The sequence below is a fragment of the Macrobrachium rosenbergii genome, chromosome 21, assembly GCF_040412425.1.
Source record: "Macrobrachium rosenbergii isolate ZJJX-2024 chromosome 21, ASM4041242v1, whole genome shotgun sequence".
NCBI classification, from domain to species: domain Eukaryota; kingdom Metazoa; phylum Arthropoda; class Malacostraca; order Decapoda; family Palaemonidae; genus Macrobrachium; species Macrobrachium rosenbergii.
In genome coordinates, this window is record NC_089761.1 from 65,094,964 (window position 1) to 65,121,772 (window position 26,809).

Consider the following 26,809-nt stretch of genomic DNA (forward strand, 5'->3'; position numbering starts at 1 on the left):
TACTTACCCTCTTTACCTTATTCTTGCTTATATTATATACTCTCAACATGTCCTCTGGGAAACACCTTCAAAATATTTCACTAGTCTCTACAGATACTCTTTGCTGCCGCGTCCATTCATCCTAATCATTACATCTGTAAACAGCAGCCATTTATGAATCCTTTTCTTACTCCATAACTGTGTACCTCCATCCCATTTCCTTTCTCTGACTTTTCACAATACTTCAATCACTAAAATAGACAGAGGCCTTGTAGACGTGACACACCCTTGTCTCAGACCCACTTTTATACCAAATCACTGCCTCTCGTGTGCATCTTCTAATATAGTTTGCTTCCTTCAGAGAAATGTGTTATCACCATCAGCAAGTTACCTTCCCTGCCATACATCCTCAGCATTCTCCATAATACCGCTATCGATTCAGTTGTAAACTTTTTTTTAGGCCTGTTCACGCCCCTAAAGCCTTTTTTCGCTTAAAACTTCTGACATAACTGTTTCGTGCGATCCACTCAGCCTCGTTTTTGCCTAAACCCACATCGTTCTTCCCCTGCAAATCTTTCTGCCATCATGCTTACTATCCAAGTCAAAACTCTACCATGCAGCACACAATTACATCCACCAACTTGACCCTCAGTTTATTCTGTACAAAAGCGTATTCTAGGAAACTCTTTTCCTCACCATTGCCCCTTTCCTTGGCACACATATGAATATCCTTCTATACAAACCTTGTGGGTGTGTGTGAGCGTGTATGAAGTATTTGTTTGAGCGTAAGAGCATTTATATGTCATTGCATTGTGCGAGTGCAAATAAGCACACGAACATACTTTTGATTTCCTGTTCCTAAATCCCTCAGATACTTATAATGACAATGACAGACCTACTGAGACCCTGCTTGTGATTATTATTATTTTTTTTTTTTTTACAGAGCTCTCTCTCGCTAACGGTCGTGTGCTTATCGCACTGGAAGTAACTTGAGCTCAGTTGCTAAAAGCCAAGTAGATAGCGGAACTTTTTATGTAGTGAGGTAGCCGGATATTAAAATAATTTTTTATTAACTTTATAGATAGGTGACAGACTTTGTTAAGCAATAATGACAAGTCGTTCAATGTGCAGACGCTTGCAGTGTCCTTTAACATGGAGGTTTGGATCATTTGTGGTTCAGATATAGTTCAGAGTCATATATCCTTGACAGGTCAGTGAGTCCTCTGGTTTGATATCTTTTCATAATTCATGGGTGATTTTTATGGCACATATACGAATACGTCTCATTACATCGCAGACAATGACCTCACAACCTTTCCGTGGCAAGGAGAAGATTACTAACCCTCCGTTGATGAGCCCGAGTGCAACGATTATGGGACTCGAACGTTTTCAGGTCGAGATAAACTACAGCGGCCTTGCCTTCGGGAATATCTAATGTCATCTTGCCAATAGTGAACGTGTCGTTTTTTTATTATTCTTGATGAGAAGTATTTTCAGTTCAGGTTAATTTCATACTACGGAAGAACTATGCCGATAACAGTGTGTTAATGGAACTCTGGTCAATTTGTACTTTCGCAATATATGTATGTATAATTCCGTTCATTTACATAGTTTCGTAATGACCTTAATAAACATTACATAAATAAAAGAGTAAACAGGATGCCAGATCATCCATAAGCTAGCCCTGAGACACGTAAAAAAAATCACTGACACTTTATGATACTTGGTTTCTGTGTCTTTGCTCAATAGGGTGCTTTATCTTTGTGTCTTTGCTCAGTAGGGTGCTTTACCTCTGTGTCTTTGCTCAATAGGGTGCTTTATCTCTGTGTCTTTGCTCAATAGGGTGCTTTACCTCTGTGTCTTTGCTTAATAGAGTGCTTTATCTCTGTGACTTTGCTCAATAGGGTGCTTTATCTGTGTCTTTGCTCACTAGGCTGCTTTACCTCTGTGTCTTTGCTCAGTAGGGTGCTTTATCTGTGTCTTTGCTCAAAAGGGTGCGTTACCTCTGTGTCTTTGCCCAATAAGGTGCTTTATCTGTGTCTTTGCTCAATAGGGTGCTTTACCTGTGTGTCTTTGCTCAATAGGGTGCTTTATCTGTGTCTTTGCTCAAAAGGGTGCGTTACCTCTGTCTTTGCCCAATAAGGTGCTTTATCTGTGTTTTTGCTCAATAGGGTGCTTTATCTCTGTCTTTGCTCAATAGGGTGCTTTATCTCTGTCTTTGCTCAATAGGGTGCTTTATCTCTGTCTTTGCTCAATAGGGTGCTTTATCTCTGTGTCTTTGCTCAGTAGGGTGCTTTATCTCTGTGTCTTTGCTCAATAGGGTGCTTTACCTCTGTGTCTTTGCTTAATAGGGTGCTTTATCTCTGTGACTTTGCTCAATAGGGTGCTTTATCTGTGTTTTTGCTCACTAGGGTGCTTTACCTCTGTGTCTTTGCTCAGTAGGGTGCTCTATCTGTGTCTTTCCTCAATAGGGTGCTTTACCTCTGTGTCTTTGCTCAATAGGGTGCTTTATCTGTGTCTTTGCTCAAAAGGGTGCGTTATCTCTGTGCCTTTGCCCAATAAGGTGCTTTATCTGTGTCTTTGCTCAATAGGATGCTTTATCTCTGTCTTTGCTCAATAGGGTGCTTTATCTCTGTGTCTTTGCTCAGTAGGGTGCTTTATCTCTGTGTCTTTGCTCAATAGGGGTGCTTTACCTCTGTGTCTTTGCTCAATAGGGTGCTTTATCTCTGTGGCTTTGGTCAATAGGGTGCTTTACCTCTGTGTCTTTGCTCAATAGGGTGCTTTATCTGTCTTTGCTCAACAGGGTGCTTTACCTTTGTGTCTTTGCTCAATAGGGTGCTTTATCTGTCTTTGCTCAATAGTGTGCTTTATCTCTGTGTCTTTGCTCAATAGGGCGCTTTATCTCTGTGTCTTTGCTCAGTAGGGTGCTTTATCTCTGTGTCTTTGCTCAATAGGGTGCTTTATCTTTGTGTCTTTGCTCAGTAGGGTGCTTTATCTGTCTTTGCTCAATAGTGTGCTTTATCTCTGTGGCTTTGCTCAATAGGGCGCTTTATCTGTGTCTTTGCTCAATAGGGTGCTTTATATCTTTACCTTAGTGTCTTTGCTCAGTAGGATGCTTTACCTCTGTGTCTTTGCTCAGTAGGGTGCTTTACCTTTGTGTCTTTGCTCAATAGGGTGCTTTACCTCTGTGCCTTTGCTCAGTAGGGTGCTTTATCTGTGTCTTTGCTCAATACGGTGCTTTATCTCTGTGTCTTTGCTCAGTAAGGTGCTTTATCTTTGTGTCTTTGCCCAATAGGGTGTTTTACCTCTGTGTCTTTGCTCAGTAGGGTGCTTTATCTCTGTGTCTTTGCTCAAGAGGGTGCTTTATCTCTGTGACTTTCCTCAATAGGTGCTTTACTTAAATAGAAAAAAGTCTGGTATTGTTTAAGCAGACGATAATGCCGTTATATTTGCGTCCTGATGTTGCTATAATTCTGTAAGTCATTATTAAGGCAACATTTTGCTCTTGGACTTAAAAAAAAAAAGACACTTGTTAATAGTACGTTCAAAATTATTTTTGTTATCGACACTAATCCATGAAAAAATAACTAAACATTTCGTTATCAGTATGAAAACAGTTTCTTTAATACTGATCATACTGAGTAACTGAATAAAATTTGAATGCTGTTACATTAACTTTTAGTTTGGTATTTATTTCGAAATCGAAGATAAGATCAAACAAAACAATTGTTATATATACACAAATATATAATTATATATATATATACTGTACACACACTCTCACTCACACACACACATATATATATATATATATATATATATATATATATATATATATATATATATATATATATATATATATATATATATATATATATATATATATAAATGTATATATATATATATGTACATATATAATGCGTGTCTAATTTTGCTACAGATGATAACGAGAACGAATTTCACTTTTCATGTGGAACAACACCCAAGCGCCAAACAGAGAGAGAGAGAGAGAGAGAGAGAGAGAGAGAGAGAGAGAGAGAGAGAGAGAGAGAGAGAGAGAGAGAATTATCTCTAAACAAATGTTTCCTGTCATACAATGACATAGAACAAAATGTAGAAGTACAAATATCAAAAAGTTGAACAGTAGTCTTATTGAGCAACTGTATACACAACTTTCGCAACCGATGCCTTTAAAGACCAAAAGTGACGAAGTGTACCTTTTGAGAACACCAGTTATTTAAAAGGTTCTTGATAACTGCAACTGACAAAAGTTCTTCACGAAGTCACACGGAAGGGAGCATGAATTGCAACACTGATCGTTATTGATATTATATATATATATATATATATATATATATATATATATATATATATATATATATATATATATGTATATATATATATATATATATATATATATATATATATATATGTGTGTGTGTGTGTATATATATACAATATACAGTATAATATATATATATATATATATATATATATTATATATATATATATATATATGTGTGTATAGATTGTGTGTGTGATTGTGCTAGTTAGTTTTCTGTAAAAGAAAACTATTGTCTGTCCGTCCGCACTTTTTCTGTCCACCCTCAGATCATAAAAACCACTGAGGCTAGAGGGCTGCAAATTGGTATGTTGATCATTACACGTACCAAATTGCAGCCCTCTAGCCTTGGTGGGTTTTTTTTATTTAAGGTAAAGTTAGCCATAATCGTGCTTCTGGCAACGATATAGGATAGGCCACCACCGTGCCGTGGTTAAAGAGTAATGGGCTTCGGCTAATACAGCATTATACCGAGCCCACCGAAAGACAGATCTATTTTCGGTGGCCTTGATGATACAGTACACTGTACAGAAAACTCGAATGCGCTAAAGAAACTTCGGCGCATTTTTTACTTGTTTTTCTACTGTAATTTCTTGTATCATAGCGACGGGTGTCCTGTTATTTCTTTCATCTGTCTTTCTTTCTTTTATATGGAAATTGCGCCGCGCATTTCCGGTCCAACGCGGCACTTACAGCGAAAATCATGTGTTTTCCCCCGACCGGGATAAACAAAAATAAATTAGGCCGTGACAGTTGTGAAATATTGAGGCAAATTGACTTTTTGTCAGTATCGCACTGTTATTACTGATGAAATTTACTATCGACTTGATTGTTTATCTGCATTGTTTATGGGTTGGGGTTTATACTCATTCCAGGGCACATGCAATTTCTCATATTTTCCATCAGGACCCGTTCATTTCCAAATTGCCTTCGCTATTTCCCAGCATGAACCGATGATTACCGTAAAAGGTCTTCCGGAGTTGATGTCACGGTCTCATTCTGTTCTAAAATGAAACTGGACTCCGTCAGATTTTCTTTCCAAATAAAAAGCGTAAAATGCCGGGATGCTTGTAACGACATTCTGAGACTCTGCCACTTGGTTTTCTTCGATGCATCCAAGTCATTTTCTTTGAAACGCATAGCATAAATTGTTAAGTCAATTTATAGGATCACTTCTGTTCTATCAGTGGGACAGTGCTGTTCTCATTTTTCTTCCAGATTCTCTCTGTCAGTAGAGATATTTCAAAGTTTTCTTTTCTTTTCGTAGACGATGATTACCGTTGCTGTCCTGCCATTTTTGACATACAAGTCGAGTAGTTCCATCGGCCAGTGAAAGGAGAAGAGTGAGGATCCGCGTTTTAGAAAATATTAGTTTGAAATTTTACTTCTAGATGAGGCTTTAATGCGAGATGATGCATGAAAGCTATACTGACATTTATTTCTATGACAGGTGTCAGCAGACTAAATCTTTTTAAAGACCTCAAGTCGCAAATCATTGTATGAAGTTACATTTCTCTGTTATATATACATCTGAAACTTTTAGTTCAAAAAACTGAATATTTCTACAGTATGGTAGCAACATAACTTCTAACCGGAACTGTTATATATTTTAGGAGTTAACAAAATGAAGAACAGAATATTTAACTAAAGGCTGACCCCTTTCTTCTAGAAACGAAACTTGCAAAATCGGGAAGGGCCGATGCTTTCGAAAGAGAAGGAAATTCCTAATGCTTATTTCACTGAAGCTTGGAAGGTGAGAAACCTTTCAAGTCTATTATTATTATTATTATTATTATTATTATTATTATTATTATTATTATTATTATTATTCAAAGTATACGCACATTTCATTTGAAATCCCTTTAAATGCTAATCAAATTTTCTAATTAATATGCCTACTGTATATGAGGGGAAATAGGTGAAGCATAGCAAAGAGCAACGTTTAAGAATGATATTAGTATTAAACGGTAAAGAAATGATCAAAGATAAATATTCGCAGGCATAAATTCATTTACTACTTTAAAGTGTCCTGTATTCATGCAGCGGCCTGCAGTTCTTAAGTCATTTTCGATCTTAATGTATTTTTTCATGTTTTTTTTTTATTTGAGTAAATAACTTACAATTTACTACAAACAAAATGAAAGAAATTTCATAATTCCTTAAATAATTTGCATACTCCCCTTTTGAAAATATGTGAATGTAATGTGTGGATATTGCTGTAATTCATAATTTGGTTATATATTGCTTTGGATAAATCATTTTCACATTTTGTAAAATTTCACGTTAATTTAAAAGCGAGGCCGCCTGTTATGAATAATACGTCTTGTCGATAATTTCAGAAACTTTGATCACTTAATCATGTCGACAGCAGTAATTTTAAAATCCAACTACTGTTTTCCCTTAGGCTTCTAAATGATTTTTATGTGACATTCTCTAAATTTCCAGCTCATGAACGGTCTAGTCCATAAATAATATATTTTACTAACGGGTCTAAATCATGAAAATAAAACGTTGCACCTTAAAATTGCAATAAAATTATTTAATGTTCACGTTAATATCGAGTTGATCTCCTTTTTCAAGTTGTGTCCGGATATGATTCATTTTGTAGGAAATTAGTTTAGTTATGCGAATGGGACCCCCATACGTCACATTTTGCGTGAGACATTCCTCCTAAGGCAATTGCCGTCCAAATAACCGATTATTTGCGATTAAGGTTATCTCGGAAAGCCGTAAAATTGAACTGTATTTTTCTGAGTTGTACCGTACATCATAGCCATTGCGGCACAGGCCCACATCGTCTCTCTGCTATCAGCTATTTCATTGGCAAATATCTTTGTCATTTCCGTTTACTAGCAATAATATATAGGAAATTTAGGTTTGAAAATATAATGTAAAGTAATGGACGTGTGCGTAATACATTTATACTTAAAAAATGGCAATACTGTTTTCTTTTGCAATGATCTCAGCGGGTTCCTTGGATTCTTCTGAGGGACATATTCCTTATACGCTCATACAGTGTCCTCCCTCATCCATTCGGCATTTGAACTTAAAGGTCGGGTGGAGGCGGCCTTATATCCTTTTATTTCTTTATAAAGAACCAATTTCGACAAAGGCTTCAGAATCATTTCGGGGATGCTCGAATATTTCTATGTGATTTTGAATGGCCGAAAGCCTTGCAGTGAAATGCCACTTTGCATATTTATGGTCCTGCAATCAGCAATAAAATAAGGCAGATCTGGTCACTATTATCTTGAATACCTACACGTGAGTTATATATGTCTTTATAAATGCAAATGTGGATATCATAAATATTTCTCCCATTGTCCTTTCACGGAACGAACCTTGTCGGAAAAAATACGACTGCTAAAACTCTCCTTTGTTATGATCTGCGAAAAGCTCCGAATTCCAGTTTCTAAACGGCGCAAATGGGTTTCAAAATCCCCATTGTAAATGGCTGATATAATTCACTGTATGTAAAAGCCCCTTTTCAGAGTGAGAAGAACAATTTTCATGTATACACATATATCATTCGTGACAACATCTCCCTTTTACGCCTATAATTACCCGTAACGCTATTTGTCTTAGTAGGTATTCAGAGCCCAACACTCACAGAGACCAGGCCTTTTCTCGCACGCTGCGGAAATGTAGGTGCTTCATTGTAGCACTTGATTGAGGGCTTTTGTTACCCCTTGTTTGCCTACCAAAACTACATTCACTTAATTCTCGATGATTGATTTCCTTCATGGCTGGGCTTTGCGCGTCATCGCTGTTAGCATATTTTCTTGTATGATTGTGTCCGGGGCTCTGCATAGAGAGCCAGGGGCAACGATTTACATTTCTATATCGTTACCTACAGTAATCATTACTCGAGAAACCGGATCTGCATTTTGCTCTTTATTTTGCAAAGGCGTCTTTCAAACTATTGATGGTAATAGCCACGATCAGCATAACTATTCATTTTCTTTTTTAATTCAGACTAATGGTTCATTTCATGCCTTTGGTCGACCGTTCAACTCGGCGTTTCCGTTGTCCTTCCTTGTTCCCCTTGATGCCAAAGCCATCCACTGTTAAGCAATCCTTTTAATAGGATGTGAAAGTAATGGCGATTTATATCGGCGTCAGGAGAGACTGGGTGTCTGGCGAAGAAGGGAAATGAAATCAGGATAGCAAAACCTCACACTCTTTCTGCCTGGAAATGGTGAGAGAAGTGACAACTTCCTCGCTTCTTGCGGATCCTCAATTAGCCTCGTGAGGGCGAGGAACAACTTAATATCCTCCAATCGGAGCATCCGTCACCGTCTATTGGCAATATGATTGGTGGAGATTATGCCCGCTCGCCCTGCAGCTACAGGTTAGATGACCGGCGATGACTATCGCTTCCGCATGATTATGTTTACTCTAAATTGCCGGCCATTAAGCCCCTCCGTCAGCTACCTTACCTGAGGAACCACAAGCCATTCATTGCAGCCCAATAGCATTTCACCACAGGTGCTCCTGATGTACTGAAAGTGAAGGAATACGAAGAGAAAGGAATTAAGGTGGAAGAATCGAGGTTGCAGAGTCTGGTTTGGGGCTGACCTCAAACCATCAGAGGAAAAAGTTACCTCTCAACTGAATGCAGAATTTTTACTGCGTAGATCGCATTGGCTCCGTGGATAACACTTCATTGTCACGGATACTACTTTGTGAACATTGTCTCACAATCACACTCAGAAATACATACATGAGCACACAACTCTATGAATATTTTCATGTGCATGTGTCTATCTGTAAGAAAAGAGAACCACGGGCTTAATAAAAAAAAAAAAGCTGTATCGATATGCATTTCTGTATATACTCGTAAATATACATATCATCATGCGTTGAAGCCTGACTGCAGAGAAAATCTTGTCTCTGTGACGGGAGCTACTCCCATCATCTGAAATATATTGGGTGTTGATGCAGCTGAGAACTATTTTAGCAAAAAGTGCATTTTAAAGACTGGAAACTTAGTAAACAGGCATTTTACAATAGTTCGTAGTGGAAGCGAAAGTCTGATTTTTGAAACATGGCCTCATCTGTATGGTGTATACAGAGCGGCAGCATTCGCGTACTGTATAGCCAACGGAAGCGTGAAAGAAAATGTTCAAGCAAGCTCCTTTCTGGATGTCACCTCTGCTGCACGGGATGCGACGTCGGGCGTCAGGAAATTTCCATAATGTCGCAATGTCACCAGTGCGCTGATTGACAGTGATGTGTTCGGATTTTTCTTTAACTTGATTAAACTTAGAAAAGATCTGTTTTTAGCTAGAAGATCGGAAGCGCGGTTATTGAATTCACTTTACATAAATTCCTAGTTTTCTATCAAGCCTGTTAATTCATGTTAATTATGCACTCATTTAGATTCACTTATCCCCGTTTTTTTATGCTCATTGCCCCTGTCAGCACTGATTTTTATTCGAGGAAAGGAGTCTCCCTTAACCCTTCTTTATATAAAACTATTTTTACGATGAAAAAATAAAATGTATATATTGAAAAATTATATATATAATATATGCTGTATATACAGTATATATATAATATATATAACGGGAACACATATGCAATACACATACACACATATATATATATATATATATATATATATATATATATATATATATATATATATATATATATATATATATATATATATATATATATATATATATATTTATATATATAATTATATACACATATATATATATATATATATATATATATATATATATATTTATATATATATATATATATATATATATATATATATATATATACACATATATATATATATATATATATATATATATATATATATATATATATATATATATATATATATATATATATATATATATATGAGTGATAGATAAACGTTTTAATTTGAAGAACACAGCAAAGCAAAAGTGATATTTAGATTTAGAGTTTTATTCATAATATACAGGTGAATGTGTATAACATCGTACATAGAAAAATATTCTAAATGTGCTTGAAATATTTTATTCTTCACCGTGGACACTTAATTTTCGTGTTCGGACTGCAGCAGTATTATGGATCTTTATTTTGTAAATCGAACCATAATTTTTTTTTTTTTTTTTTTTGCAACGACCACATGTCGTGTACCAGAGTCTGCCTTCTTCAACATTGCATGTATGGAGAGGTCATAAGCGTCACACTCGAGAGTAGCTTTCTGGCCGTTGTTTGCCTCTAATGCTTAAAGCCTGGTGTTGATTCCTGTCCAGCATATTCTCACCATTCTTTGTCAAGGAAACTTTATAGAATTACGTCAGGCATTAACTGAGAAAAATCTGTTACATGAGCAGCATTCGTTTTGTGTAAAGTTCAGCTGGATTTTTAATCACAGCCCGCGTCCTCATCCGTAGTAAGTAATTGCACAATTTAAAAACCTGTTTGCTGATTTATCCATGTTAAATGTGGGAGTTTTCTGCTCATAAAATTTGCAATTGTATGCTATTGAAGTAAAACTGAACTCGTATTCTAAATACGGATTAAGTAAAGAGGTGGAAAACACCAATATTTTTAATTTTCAGTATAAACAGCATGGAATTTGTAGCCCACTAGTTTATAGTAATTTGTTTTTTACTTCTGTAGGAGCATTTTCATTCTCTGAGCATATCTGTTATTCATGAGTCTGTAATTCTAATTCTATGAAATTATCGTTTGGTGGTTATAAATTGAAAAAAGGTTATTTTTTCTTGCCTCTATAACAGCACGCATTTTTTCTTCATTAGGCGATAATTGCCTAATGAGTTATTAAATACTAATGAAACCAGCGAAACGAAAGTCAATGCTAGCACAACTCCAATGGATGTGAGTGATTCTGCCATTTATAAAAAAAAATACAAAAATAGTTCCTGGCAATCCTACAGTCATGTGCATTCAGAAAATGCACATCTAAAAAAATGACTAATGCTTGCTAAACAAATGGGATACCTCTGAATTTCCAGGTCTACTCGTTAGTTTGTCAATATTTCTTATCATAGTTTTCCGAATGTTCCTACAACTGCCGCTATTGATTGAACGAAAGACTCGACCAATCAAATGGAATAAAATTAATTCTCACCATAGTCTGAGGCCTCGACTATTAAAGATAATCATGAAGTATCTTGTTAGAAGGAAAAGTTTTAGAAGAATAGTACTTCTTCATTTGGGATGGAATTTTCAGTCCTCTGATTGTTCTTGGGAAAATGTATATATATGTATATATAATTATTTATATATATATATATATATATATATATATATATATATATATATATATATATATATATATATATATATATATATATATATATATATATATATATATATATATATACATATATATATATGTATATATATATATATATATATATATATATATATATATATATATATATATATATATATATATATATATATATATATATATATATATATATATATATATATATATATATATATATATGAAATGCATGGAAGGATGTGTGCAAGAAATCATATGGTTGCTGAAGCAGCAGCTGACAATTCAATCTATTTTCAAGAACAAGTAATACCATAAGATAGAAGTAGGGCTGAAAGAAAGAGCTTCTACGTTCATTTATTTTGTTCGTTGCCATGGATGCGCCTTTAGAATAAATGCTTTCATATCAAGAGATCTTCAACTTTGTTTCCCTTCTTAGGAATACTTCGTCTGACCAAAGGAGCTGCAGGCAGCATGTCTCTTTGGCCTCAGCAATAAAACGACTTGTGCAGCAAGTACGACTTGTGCAGCAAGACTAAAGGCTAGTAATATAACTAGCAAGCTAGACAGGTTAGTAAATAGTACGGAATTTTGGACAGGAAGTTTAACAAATGCCTCATTAATACCAAGTACTTAAGTGAATAAGTACTTCGACAGAGATGCAGCAGCATAAAATGTAGAACCAAAGCCAAGAATGACTCTTGGAAGCAGCACTGGTACCTCGTTCCAGTGAGTTACTGGGCCTTCTCAGCGAGGTAAGAATTCTGCAGGAAGAGCTGCACGCATTTACTCGGAAGGTTGAGGGACTTGGGCTAAAAGTTCCTCGCTGGAACAATTATGCATTGTAGAAGATTAAATGACAATTCTAAAACAATGTCGAAATTATTACAACCATTGTTCAAAAAAAAAAAAAAAACTTAAGAAGCCAATAATTTCACTAATTTTTTATCTACAAAATCAAGGTCCGTACACAAGCTGCTGCTGACGTCGAAACACGGACATCGAACTTCCTAGTGAAAGAATAAAATCTGCTGTGAGATTTAATCAAATTCGGAATACAATACTAAAGCACCCTTGACATTTTGACATTCTAAGAGCTGTTTGAAAGAAACTTCTGTTTTTTCCTTCATGACCATATATTATTCAGATTGCTTGCAATTTATCGATACACAAAAGAGAAAACCAACTGAAGTTCACAAAAAACGAGTAATACCAGAAATGACCGGTAAATTTCTTGGACAGATAATAGTGGATATACAACGGACAGCAGTCCACACCAGACTCTACTGTATGTGATGAGGAGGCAAACTAATCTATAGAAAGAAGCTTCTGCGTAAGATGAATATGACTGCACCATAAATGCATGGGTGTAAGTCCGATGTATGGTGCGCATTCGTAGGTACATATAGTAGCTCAAAGCTTCTTACGTTGAGAATTTATTTTCTTATCTCTGTATGATATACATACGAGGGAAAAAGACTTTTGTATGAGTGAACGTTGAAACAAATCTGTATTTATGTGTATGTAAATTGAGTTATTCCTTAAGGTATTATGAAAAAAAAATCCTTTATTACTGCACATATGAGAAAGATTTATTCACTGTTTCACAGGATTCTTTTCGTCAAAATTTCTGTATTTATCCAGTAAATTTCCGTTGATACTTGCTTGTTCAATATATACCCAAAATTATGCGCAAATGCTTCTATGGCGGCAAAAGTTTAACTACACATAAATCGTGTGGCTCGAGTGAAAGCTACCTGAAAATTTTAGCTAACACATTTCGGGGGCCGAAGTCCATAGCCCTTTCTACGCCAAATTATATAATCTAATCTTCAAGGTAATCTTCCACATATGTATATATACTGTAGATATATATATATATATATATATATATATATATATATATATATATATATATATATATATATATATATATATATATATTATATATATATATATATATATATATATATATATATATATATATATATATATATATATATTTATATATATATATATAAAATATCTACAAAAGTGTAAATATATACACACCAGCATACGTACATGTATGCGCCATTAGCCGAAATTCCGTAAAGGATGTCTGAATGTTTGTTTTTCTCCGACAAAAAGCGGTTAATAAGGAAATGGTTTATTTTCATCTCTATCAGATAAACGAAACATATTGATGCCTCGAGATATTTAGTTAATAAAGTTAATAACTTGAAGCCAACGATTCCATTTGCTTCTCTTAGTTTTAATAACTTTTTTGTAATCAGCTCAATCTGATTGACCATCTTGCAAAGGAAACTTCCAAATGTTCATCTGTTTACTGCGATGTTCCATAATTTTTCGGTTTGTTTATCAATTCTGAATGGAGTTTATACAGCTTTTGCTCGGTAAATTGATAGTCTTTTATTGCAAATTTAAAATCTCTGTCAAATGACACGTTATCCAAACTATTCTGATGAGAAAGTATAGAAAACAAACGTTGCTTGGCAAAGCTCTAAACGTCAGCTGAACACTCGAACAGTGAAGAAAGGGATGCGTGGCAGCGCCCATATCGCGTGATGCTTACAAAATGTAGTCTGTCATTAATTGCTAATTGGCGATTACTTTCGTCTAGCATTTTTTGCCTCAATAAAACAAAAAATGTATAAGCAGGGCCGGGGCAAAGGAATGCAATGCCACGATCTCTCTCCAAGTCAGATCATACGTCTGCGCTGTGGTGAATGGCAAGGGTGAGCAATAGGGTGCTTCGAACAACTACATATATCTTGTAAGTCCTACAATACGTACATGTATATATACATACATACATACATACATACATACATACATACATACATATATATATATATGTGTATATATGTACTGTATATGTATATTAATATATACATATATATATATACATATATATATATATATACATATACATACATACATATATAAACAAGGAAAAATGGCATACTAGATGCAGGACATGCAATTTGTATTTCATTTTACACTGGATATGAAAGATATATAAATCACATCTTAATGATTATAATCGTGTGTATATATATGCATATATATATATATATATATATATATATATATATATATATATATATATATTTGTGTGTGTATTTGTGTGTATGTATATATACAGTATATGTATATACATATATATATATATATATATATATATATATATATATATATATATATATATATTTATATATATATATATATATATATATATATATATATATAATAAATTATATAAATATGTCTGTAGGCTATATATACAGTATATATATGTGTTTGTACTTATACCTATTAATTCTTTTATAAATTTTGAATCTACGATAGCCTACTACTGGATTGTAACGCCCAATTATATCCAGATTTCATTTTCGTTGAATTTTTTGCGCTCCTAATCATTGTCACAGGAGGCCTTTTGTTACTATATACTTTCTTGTAAGCCTGAAATGACTCTTGTTTCCCTATTCGTTTTTTGTCCTACACGACATCCTATAAAACCAAAGTTCAAGTAAGACTCATCTCTCTCTCTCTCTCTCTCTCTCTCTCTCTCTCTATTACCAGAGAAGTCTTACACAAAAGGATGGATAGATATAGTAGTTATATATATATGTGTGTATATAAATTTGTATATATGTATATATAAGTGTGTATATACATATGTATATAGTGTATATACATATATATACAGTATATGTGTGTGTGGATGTATTTGTTTGTGATCCGATTTGGGATTGTGAGTTATCGAAAATTTTGTAACATCGGCTAACATATAAATTTTTTTATTCCCCAAAATTAAAACCAAAAAATGTAGAAAAAAATTAACATAAATATGAATCGTCTGAAATAACAAATATATTTGGAAAGCAACATTTTGTTTGTCACTACTAAATGTATCAAACTAAAACAAAAATACTATGTTATATTCCTCCTTTTTTGTTGAGCAAAGCAGACAAACGACTGAGAACCTTTATAGGGCTGAGAAGATGGAGTCTAATCGATAGTTACTGAGAGATTTAGGCCTATGGCCTAGGGGATTCCACGCCACAGGTCTATACTTCAAAGTTTTTCCGGAATGAACTTTTATACACACACACACACTTCGGGAACGAACTATATGTAGCCTATATATATATATATATATATATATATATATATATATATATATATATATATATATATATATATATATATATATATATATATATATATATATATATATATATATATATATAATATATATATATATATATTATATATATAATTTTATATATGTATAATAGATATATTATATACATATATAATAGATATATAAATATACATATATATATATATATATATATATATATATATATATATATATATATATAATGTACTATGTTCCTTTATTCATATCACTAGGGAAATTTATTACCACATAAATTAATCATCATCATTCTTTCTGTTGTTTGCATCAGCATTTGCAACAAAAGTAGCTGTAGATGTAGGAGTAGGATTATTAGTGTCCATGCAGAGGTGAATTTGATTCTGTATCAGAATTGGAATGCTTGCTGACTTCCCTCATTCCTTGATTTTTGAAAAGAGAAGCAGCCTAAGCGACATGGCCAGATTCATAATTATTTCACGGTTTGTTCTAATCTCTTGAAGAATGACATTACTACTATTAACTGTATTGTCCGCTACTGTCCATAACTATAGTAACGCAAGCAAGCAGTTAATCAAGCGCTTTATCGGGAATGTTAACTTGGCCGTTGGTTTTCCTGCCGCCAGAAAGGAGGCGAGGCGAAGACTTATGACTCCTTGCACTTGCCCTATTTAATCGATTCTTATTATCCAAAAGTAGAAGAGAGTTAGTTGCTTCAAGTTCTCGGTTTTAACAATATCGTTTCGCTAGCGACTTGGTTTCCACAACATTCAAGTGTATGACTTTTGTAGCGGATAAATAAGCCTGCGGACCCTACATGTCGCCTGTTACCTTTCTGTCAGTTTCTTCCTGCTCTGATACCATGTACCTCATATCATCCGCTGACACCTACATCGTTTGCATCAGAGATCATTTCAATCTACAATCCTGTGCATACTCTGCCATGTAGCCTAAAGGACATACGTGAGTCCCCATTGAGAACAGTCCTGTATAAGGTGACCATGTCAGTACAGCAATCCTGTTCGCAGCGTCCGCTTCCAACTCGGTATCAAGGTAGCAATATAACTGGATGTAAATGCAAGGCGATTTCTCTTGATTATTTATTTCTGCTGCCTTTTCATCTGGTTGGCGATACTTGTTAATTTGACACACTTTGCATTACACAGGCTTCCTTTATTCTGATGCCCTCTATCTACTTTCGCTCCATTTTTGTGTTCTCTTTTGTATGTGCCTATATATATATATATATATATATAAATATATATATATATATATATATATATATATATATATATATATATATATATATATATATATATATATATATATATATATATAGCTTGTTCACACATTTAACTGGTGTAGCTTTTAGAGAATGAAGACGCAAGAATTGCTTGCTCTTCAGTGAGCGCATTATCTGTCCTTCCAAAAAGATTCTGAAAGAGGCTTCATAATTCGCAGGGCTTGACGGAAAGCATCTGTTACAGAAGAGGGGGGCCCCGGCCCCGCCCCCGGTCTGTCCCCTTCCCAAAGGCCTGATAAGAGCAAGAGAGTCGTCCGATGAATGCACCGCAATTAGATTACGTATCGAGAGGCCTTTTCGCCGCAGACTTTATCGCCCCTAATATCGCTTAGGATCCTCTAATAACGCGTCATTATTTTGCGATAACAGCCGGCCATTATCTGCCCGATTCACAGGTATGATCCTAAGCGCTTTATTCGAAAGATAACTCGCTCATCGTCCTCTTTTAATTGAATTTTAGCAGCGAAACGCCAGGTTTTTATGGTCGCTTGTTCATTCCTTTGTGAACGATATTGAAGGAATTCAGTGCGGCTGCGATCCACGACCTTTTCCTGCGCAATGATCTTTTTCTCTGAGGGGTTTTAATAGGCTCAACGTGGCTTCAGTCACCACAGCCATTGTAAGCCATTATATAGCAATAAATCGATCAAACAATTACGGGAATGGGTGGCTTCATCATGGAGACGATAAAATAACCTAGGAAAATATTCACGCCATTCGTAAACCAAAGGCCTTCCGCTACTCCATCACTTCCAAGAAAGTAATAGCCCAAACTAAGTGATATTTCCCTGAGCTAGTATTCCAAAACCAGCAGTTCCGAAGTAAAAAGCGAACTCATTCAAACGGAGCAAATAAGTCTTCTTAATTAAGTACCCTCACGTGATTCCTTCCCCTCTGAATAATTGTGACACCAGTTGAACTGAGGATAACGTTAGATTGCTTTACGCTGAGGAAGTCGGTTGCGTTCTGCATCATGCAGGTTATCTTCTTTACTTTTGGCTGAAGGACCCACTTCTATTTTTCCGGCGTCGATGACCATTGGTTCCTCGGCCGATAAAATCTAGAGACCTGTAGCCATTTCATGGTTAGATCTGGTTATAAATTACAACTAACATGTCCTTTACTACACCTTACCTGCCGGATGTTGGAGGGACCATTGGAATTCATGTGGCTATATAATTTCTATTATTTTTTTCCTCTATACTCCTTTCATGTTTATATTTTGAAGCTGCAAGTAGCCTACTCACTATCACTCGTTTGTAATAGAAGTCTTTCTTCTATAAGACTACTTGGTTTTTGTGTTTTCCTTCAGTTACTTTTTAATGTTTGTTATCTTTTCTTTAAGTTTAATTTCAGCTCTTTTGTTTTACTTTCATTTTGCAACAGTGTGAGGGGAGTTCTTTCAACATTGTTTATAGTTACATCATTTGGTTTCCTCGTTGAATCGCCCTCAGCTGCGATAATCTTTGACGTATTGTTCGCTGCAGGGACGAGTGTCCGTGTCCGCTGAGCGCCGCTTTGTAGGGCGTTTTCAAATTCTCATATTTTACTTTCATTTCTTCCTGCTGTTTCTGCTTCTTTTCTCGTCTCTGGCATGGTACTACATTTGTTTATTTTCCCTTTCCTTTTTTATGTGCCACAATCTGTCATGGGAATTATATTTCATCAAGCTTTTTCAGTGTGACGCAGTACTCCAACATGTAACAAAACCCTCTTTCCGTTATCATATAAAGGCTATGACCGAGGAACTGTGCCTTTGGGCTCAACTCCATTGAGAAGGGAACAAGTTGAACTTTGTTCAAGTTTTCATACACACCTTGCCATTAATCTTATTCCATTATTACTCAGAATGTGGAATACCTATGTCGAGAATGAAATGAATCCTTTTACAATTTAATCAGGTCAGAAACAAAGTTTCTTAATTAAATCAAAGTTAAGGAACCGAGTTAATTACCGACTTTTCCGTCACCCGTCTTAAAAAAAGGTAAAAAAAAAAAATCACCTCATTAATTAACTTTACGTTTTGACTCATTCTTTTCCCGTTTGGTCTCTCAAGAAAAGGTGTCAGTTTGTTACACGCTGGACAGACTACTCTTGCACGCATATATAAGCTAATAAGCTTCGACATGGAAACTGGCAAAGTCTTCAGTCATTACGAATCCATGTTGGAGAATCATTAGCTTCCCCGGCACGCAGGTCATCGGCGAATGTGACTTCTTAATGCAGTTTACTGAAGCTCCCGATTGCTCAATGGATCGTAAATGTCACAAAGCAAGAAATGAACCCATTTTACAAAGATAACGACAGGGAGAAGAAATCTGAAGCTAAATGAGAGGAGTTGTTTCTTTCTGAATGAGAGAATCGTCCTCACCTGAAAAACCCTAAAGGAACGCAACCAGTGTAGAGGAAAATTTCACCCCACCTTTGAGTGTGTGAGTGTGTGTGTGTGTTTGTGTGTGTATGTGATTGTTGATGATTATTTGCCAAGAAAAGCAAATATTGCTTATATGATATTACTGAGATATTCAGAAAGATGAAAACAAGTTTACTAGCAGAATATTAATTCTACAGAATACTAATTTTAAGAAACCATTTATGACATTATGTATTTATTCTTTTTCTTTCTTCCAAGGATGAAGAGGTCTTGTTAAATATTTGGTGAAATTTTGATTCATCATTTTAGAAAATTTCCGATTTCTCATACCTTTCATTTTATTGTTTATGTTAGGATATCTCCCGTGCAATATTATGCTGTAATGATAATATTCAGAATTCTTGTAATTACAGATTTCATTTTAAATGTAATAACAACCAAAATATGATTTTACTATGGAAACGGAAAAGTAACCAATTATATTTGTCATTACCCATGAGATATAGCATATATATGGCAGTCCCTTTTATATTCTGATACAGAAAGAAGAAATCAAAATTACACCGTGGAACTCAAACGTCATAAAGACTTCCACGAAAATTAGTGCCTAATAAAATCGGAATACCAATTCAGCAGGACCATTCCGTATCCTTTCACTATCTTGTTCAACATGATAACCAATTACAGCAGTTGAGAGATTATACTGTAAGCGCTGGTTCTGTAAGGAAAAACATTTCATAACAGCACTAATGGTCAAAGACAGTTGGCAAATATCAGAGACAGACATTCACTTATAATGATTACTTTTAAGTGAATGTAAAACTAAGGACTGACATTCACAAATCAAAAACATGCTCGTACTTAGGGCACGCACACACACTCCCCACGCAAGCATCACTTATCACTTTCAGGTTTTCAAAAAAAAAAAACTAGTTTGTCTGCAAATCCACTAACACACACACACACTCTCTCTCTCTCTCTCTCTCTCTCTCTCTCTCTGGTGTCCCTCCCTCCCCCTCACCTTTACCATCGTCATTCCTAAGGTCGAGTTGTCGTTCCGGAGAGGCGAGACTCCTCCCCAGGGGGCCGCCTGGTCGAAGAGGGGACATCATGGGGCCCTGGAGATTGAAGCCCCACGAATACATGCCCCCCATCCCCCCGCTCATCATTTTCAGAGCATGAGGAAGCGGTGGCGTGGGCGGCAGCGTGGGCGCGAAGGCATGGGTCAGGCCGAACGGCGAGACGCCCATAGGCAGCGGGATCGGGCGGGATAGCTGGGACAGGACGTGGACGGGATGTAGATAGTTGAGCCCTGGCAGATGGACCTCGCCTCCTCTCCCACTTCTCGCCTCGCCCATGGCCGATCGTTCGATCAGGTCCCTACGCCCAGATGATGAAGATTCCTCTGGCCCAGAGGATGTTCCCCACGCCCACACCACCGGAAGAGGGCTTTTGGGTGCTGATGCCCACGGTAATCGGATGCTCCTCTACAAATATTATTCTATCAAAGCGCGCACAGTGGAAATCGGTCTCCTGTCCAGAGTTTATATTTTTATGTTCCTTTTTTATTCACAAATGATGATATATCGAATTGATCACGTTTCCTGTCCATTTATATCATGCTCCACATCTCAACATCTCTCACAACTTCAGTATATATAATGTACAAATGAGTCTCCACAGGAGCAAAAATGAATGTCATGTTATGCAGTGATTCTTCGGGAAGTTGCAACAAAACTACTGCAACCGGCAAGGCGAAACAATAGCTATTTAAGTCCTCTACGACTCGAGGTCCGTTTCGAGGTCTAAAGATCTCTTTTTATTTTGTGCCAATGAAGAGCAGGGAAGAAACGTCGTCGACCTTTCACCTAGTTAACTATGTGCGATGCAGGATAAAAACGAAACATTTCATGAGGTCATATTTTTCCAAAGTTCGTGTCCTTTACGGCGCTCAAACGGTCGTAATTACAAGCTCTCGGCACCTAATGCCTTGGGGCGCTCCAAGGCAAAGTCTCAGGTAATTAGAAAATATTCCAGCCACGCCCACCTGTTCAGTCACAGAACACTTCCCTCCGGGCCACAGCTATCACCACGCCCACACAGTGGGGGAAGGGGAAAAATCTTCGCCCGTGTCAAACTCTTGTTACGTTTAGTTACGGTAAAAGGTCGTTCCAGATGGGCCCTACGTGTCCTCACTTATCCCATAAACAAATGAGTAACTACGAAGTTATTACGAAACTTTTTTTTACCGCCCGCCCATTTAGCTGGTTTATGGTGTGATGAAGGGCAGCCACGCGTATTCAATTTAGACTCACTTTTTTGTGCGTTACCACTCTTTCCCTCAGTTCAGTTAACCACTCGCTTTTTGTTTGCCTTTCGTCCCGCCTGACGATGAGGATTACTTTTAATACTCGCTTGCGTGCATCACTAGACTAAAGAGAGAGGCGGAAAAAACAAATTTAAAAAAAGGCGAGAAAATGCCTGGGGGTCTTCTTTCCGTCTTGAGTTCCGTAAGTCACTTCGAACTGGTAATCTCTCTCTCTCTTTCTCTCACTCTCTCGTGAGCGCGGGAAGGTTTATTTTTAAACTGGCAAAGTCCTCTCCGTATAGTCTAACACATGACTTCGTCTTCCAACATCTCGCACATTAACTCGTAAAGTGGCCAAAGGGGCGCTCGTACCACGAGCGTGTCCGAAAACGTGTACGAAACGAGTCCTTAAAGGGGTTCGATGGTGTGAGAGTGGTGTGTCTCCCTCCCTCTCGCTGCAGGTGTTAGCGCCGACAGCGATCATGCCAGAATGAAATATAACAAGAATCATCCATGCCTCTTGTTACAATCATAACACCGTGTCAGTGAGCAGCCGGGATCATACCTGACTCCGCCCACTTCCACCCGCCGACCAATCGCCTCGCGCCCTCCACCCACCTTCAGCCAATCACGCCCGAGGGGAAGGGCCTAATCGATTTCTCCCTTTTATCATGGTGTGAACAAGTTACACATGATTGGAAAATGCTTAGCGCCTTCAGGATCGACATTGTTTGTAAAAATAGCCTCTAAGCGTTATTTTTACAGTCACGGGGGTTTATCTGAGCTTTAATCAAGCAGGGAAGTGAGCTGGTGGAGAGCTGGGGTCTCATATAAAGTGGGGTGATAAAGACACACGTTGCAACCATAGAGTTGGAGAATTGACGGCCGGCACCCACACCATTGGAGTATTGGTGTGAGCTGGGGGAGATTGGTTATGCATGTATTATCTTAGCATTAGCCCGCACAGATAGGCCACGCTTCCACCCGCTTCAGGACACACAAACACAACCGCTAGGAGGGGGAGGGGGTAAGGAAGCAGGGAGGGAGAGAGGGAAAATAAGGGATGTTGACTGAAATGAGCAAATTGATGGGGGAAAGAAATAAGACATAAAGATGCAAAACTGGATGAGATATTAGTTATTACTCTGGAAACATAGACGAAAGACGAATACTCCGTTTATTGCAAAATTGATAAGGGGCGATGTTTACGATGAGAAATTCTCGTATCACAATTTAAAGGCTGAATGAAAAAACAAGAAATCATAATTTTCGACTCACTTCTGAAAACATTATTGTCGCCGAGATTGCATTTAATTTATCTTCGATTACAGATTTAAACTTTAAAGGTTTTAGAGCCTGCAAGTTATTGCAAAATTTGAACCGTAAAAAAATTTAAGATAACTATGCATTTGATCAAATTTATTTAAGACAAATCTCTCTCTCTCTCTCTCTCTCTCTCTCTCTCTCTCTCTCTCTCTCTCTCTCTCTCTCTCTTAGCTGTGGGCCATAAATCGATTAAAAGACTTAAATGGGGCTATTGCCAAATTCGATCTAAGTAGTGCTTATAAACTAGTTCCAGTAGATGAGGCCGTCCATAAACTACAAGGACGTGATCTGCACCGGCGATTCTTCAAATCAAGACAGGAAGAAGAAAGAACAGAATCGAGAGGAAGAATAATCAAATTAAAGGCAGCAAATAAATACGATAAAAAGAAAGACGACGCACAATAAAGGAGAATAGCAGACTCAAATTTGGAAGAATGCTATAAACCTGATCGATTTTGAAGAGGAAGCAAAATAAAGGAATAGGATGGACGTCATAAAGATGACGTGCATAATAAGAAACAACAAATGCAACGAGAAAAAGAAGCCCGTCTAATTAAAAGAAAAAGAGGGTGAACAAATATGATAAATAAAAATAATACAACTGAAGAAAAAGTTGGGTAAATATCATGAACAGAAAAAGAACAAGCAATCGAATGAAAGGTAAAGAAAGAATAGTTATGAAAGAGGAAAAGAAAGGTGAGCAGAGCGAGAGGAAGAGGGAACAAGGTAAGAGGGAGGTGAGTCATCGCTCTATGGAAGAGGAGCCGCGCCGCTGCGATCATGTGTGGGGCAACAGCCATAATACGTCATCGCTGGTTAAATTGACGTTTTTCTTAACAAAGGAGAGACTCATCTCCAGACGTTCTTTCGGGTTCAACAGAAAACAAAAATTGACGGTGCTCTCTATTATCAGTGCTATATTGTAATGCAGCTCTTCGTTGGGTGAGTCGGTAGAGATGCGGACTGGGACTCGCTGGGTCGGAGTTCGATTCCCCGGCCGGCTGATGAAGAGTTAGAGGAATTTATTTCTGGTGATAGATTTCTCGCTATAATGTGGTTCGGATTCCACAATAAGCTGTAGTTCCCGTTGCTAAGTAACCAATTGGTTCTTAGCCACGTAAAGTAAGTCAAATCCTTCGGGCCAGCCCTAGGAGAGCTGTTAATCAGCTCAGTGGTCTGGTAAAACTAAGGTATACTTTTTTTTTTATATTGTAATGCATATAAACTATGCTTATAACCTATTACAAAAGGATTTTAACATTCTTTTTATCTAAAATGCAAATTTGTTATGAAGATGAGTGGGGCCAGCTATTAAATCTTACACAGAGCACTCCATCTATATACATACATGTATATATATATATATATATATATATATATATATATATATATATATATATATATATATATATAAATATACATATATATATATAAACAAATATATATAGTAAACATATATATATATATATATATATATATATATATATATATATATATATATATATATATATATATATATATATATATATATATATATATATATATATATATACATACATATATATGTATATATGGAAATAGTCAACACACAATTACTTATGGAACAGAAATAAATTTCTGCTGTACCTAAGGAATTACCTGGGCAGATCACATCCTCGGGTTCCAACTTCTTTAATGACTTGTGTGGCTTGGTTGGCAGCGGTCTTGTCTTTCAATTGAAAGACCTGGGTTCTGATCCTGAAGTGAGTCAGAAATTTATATATATATATATATATATATATATATATATATATATATATATATATGTATATATGTATATATACATACATATATACATATATGTATGTATATATACATACATATATATATATATATATATATATATATATATATATATATTATATATATAAAGATAGATGGAAGGATATGTCAAAACTTTGGTTGTTGTTGCCAGATTGAGGGCGGCTCAGTCATGTATGAGAAAGACGAGGTCCTTTAAATATACTCTGAGTATATTTAAAGGACTTTGGATAAACATGTTCTTCAAGTTTCGTTGAATAAATTTATTGAAACAGATGGTCGGCTTCTCAAGGAGCAAGGATCTGTGCTGGCACAAGACCTGCTTCACCTAATATCATGGAAATCAGTCAGTAATATAATAAATGTCATATTCATCTAACTGCATATTTTAATATAATCTATATTTTGCTGATTTTACTAAATATGTCTTCGTATTAGTATGCATCATGTGTTAATGGTGATATCCTACACTAATTACATATATATATATATATATATATATATATATATATATATATATATATATATATATATATATATATATATATATATATATATATATAGATGTGTGCGTGCGTGTTTGTATGTATATGTATACTGATCCATATATTCTTCTCAGCTTAATTCCTAGTCTGCGGACTGCTGTTTTTAATGAGGCTCCTCTAGCTGTTTCTGTTTTGAGCGGCTCATTTCATGGCTGGTTTTGGCAGTAGCTGACTCTAACCCTCCCTGTTTATCGGAACCTGGGGCCGGCACCGAGTTGGGATGGCTCTCCTTGCTTCAAGGAAATTTGTTAGAAAAAGGCTTTTTAAAATCCCAATGAATTATTTGGGTATTTAGAAAGTGTAAATGACTGTTGTGTTCTACAAATGTTATCATACACTATTTGCTGTTTATTGCAGATGATTAATCTACTTACTCAAACTGGAGTTTTACACACAGCCTCCACCAACTTTATCTGTCCGCAAAAGGAAGATGAACAAATTCGGAGCTTTTGTTTCAGCTGCTTCTTTTGATTCTCCTGTTTTCCTCGAACATTCTGTTGTCGTTCCTTACGATGTTCATTTTACCTCTCAGACGGTTTCATTCTTCTTTCAGTATAGCTGCTCTTTCCCTTTTACTTGTTCTTCAGCTTCATTGCGTCTATTCCTTTTCCTGTTTCTGATATTTACCCTTCCTCTTCTTCTACTTTCATTACTCTTCTCCTTTATATTTGCTCTTCCTCCTCGGTCTTTTCTTTCTAAGGTCTGTTTTTCCTCATTACGTTATTCTTTCTTAATATGTTTATCCTTCTCTTTCAAAAGGTAACATTCAGTGTCAGTTTTTAATTGAGGTGATTTTTATGCACCCGATTTACGGTCAGAGGCGTCTAGCAATTGACCTGACTTCCTGTTTGTTCGTGTGGCTGTCCGGCTCTACAAAGGTCCGTCCGTCCTTCTGTTCGCTGTGGTTGAGACTCTTAAAGCGCTTTGATTATTTCAACGTCACTGGTTTATTATAAAAGACTGAAACCTTCTCTGTCTTGGTATTTACGTCCAGAGCTTAAAATTGTTCTCTTTCCAAATACATGATATTTGTTTTTGTGACTTGAGCCTATCACATGATTCTCTCTCTCTCTCTCTCTCTCTCTATCTCTCTATGTGTATGTATATGTATATATATATATATATATATATATATATATATATATATATATATATATATATATATATATATATATATATATACACATATATATATATATATATATATACATATATATACATATTATATATAAATATAGATAAATAGATACATACATACATACATATATGTCTATTTGTATATATATGTATAGATACATATATATCTATTTATATATCTATATATATATATATATATATATATATATATATATATATATATATATATATATATATATATATATCTTCTTTCACTGCATCTTATCCCA

General features: G+C 35.8%; 1 protein-coding gene across 2 annotated transcripts in view; it reads right to left on the bottom strand.

Annotated features, from left to right (window-relative positions):
• Positions 1-22,245, bottom strand: part of LOC136850255 (homeobox protein aristaless-like) — a 35,404-nt gene extending 13,159 nt beyond the window's left edge. The window contains exon 1 of one of the 2 annotated variants that reach the window (XM_067123927.1): positions 20,452-22,245. In XM_067123927.1, coding sequence (XP_066980028.1) covers positions 20,452-20,782 — 331 coding nt within the window. In that variant the 5' untranslated portion in view covers positions 20,783-22,245. Of the gene's footprint in view, positions 1-20,445 lie in introns of both variants that reach the window. The other variant, XM_067123926.1, reaches the window with a different exon arrangement.
• Positions 22,246-26,809: the final 4,564 nt, after the last annotated feature.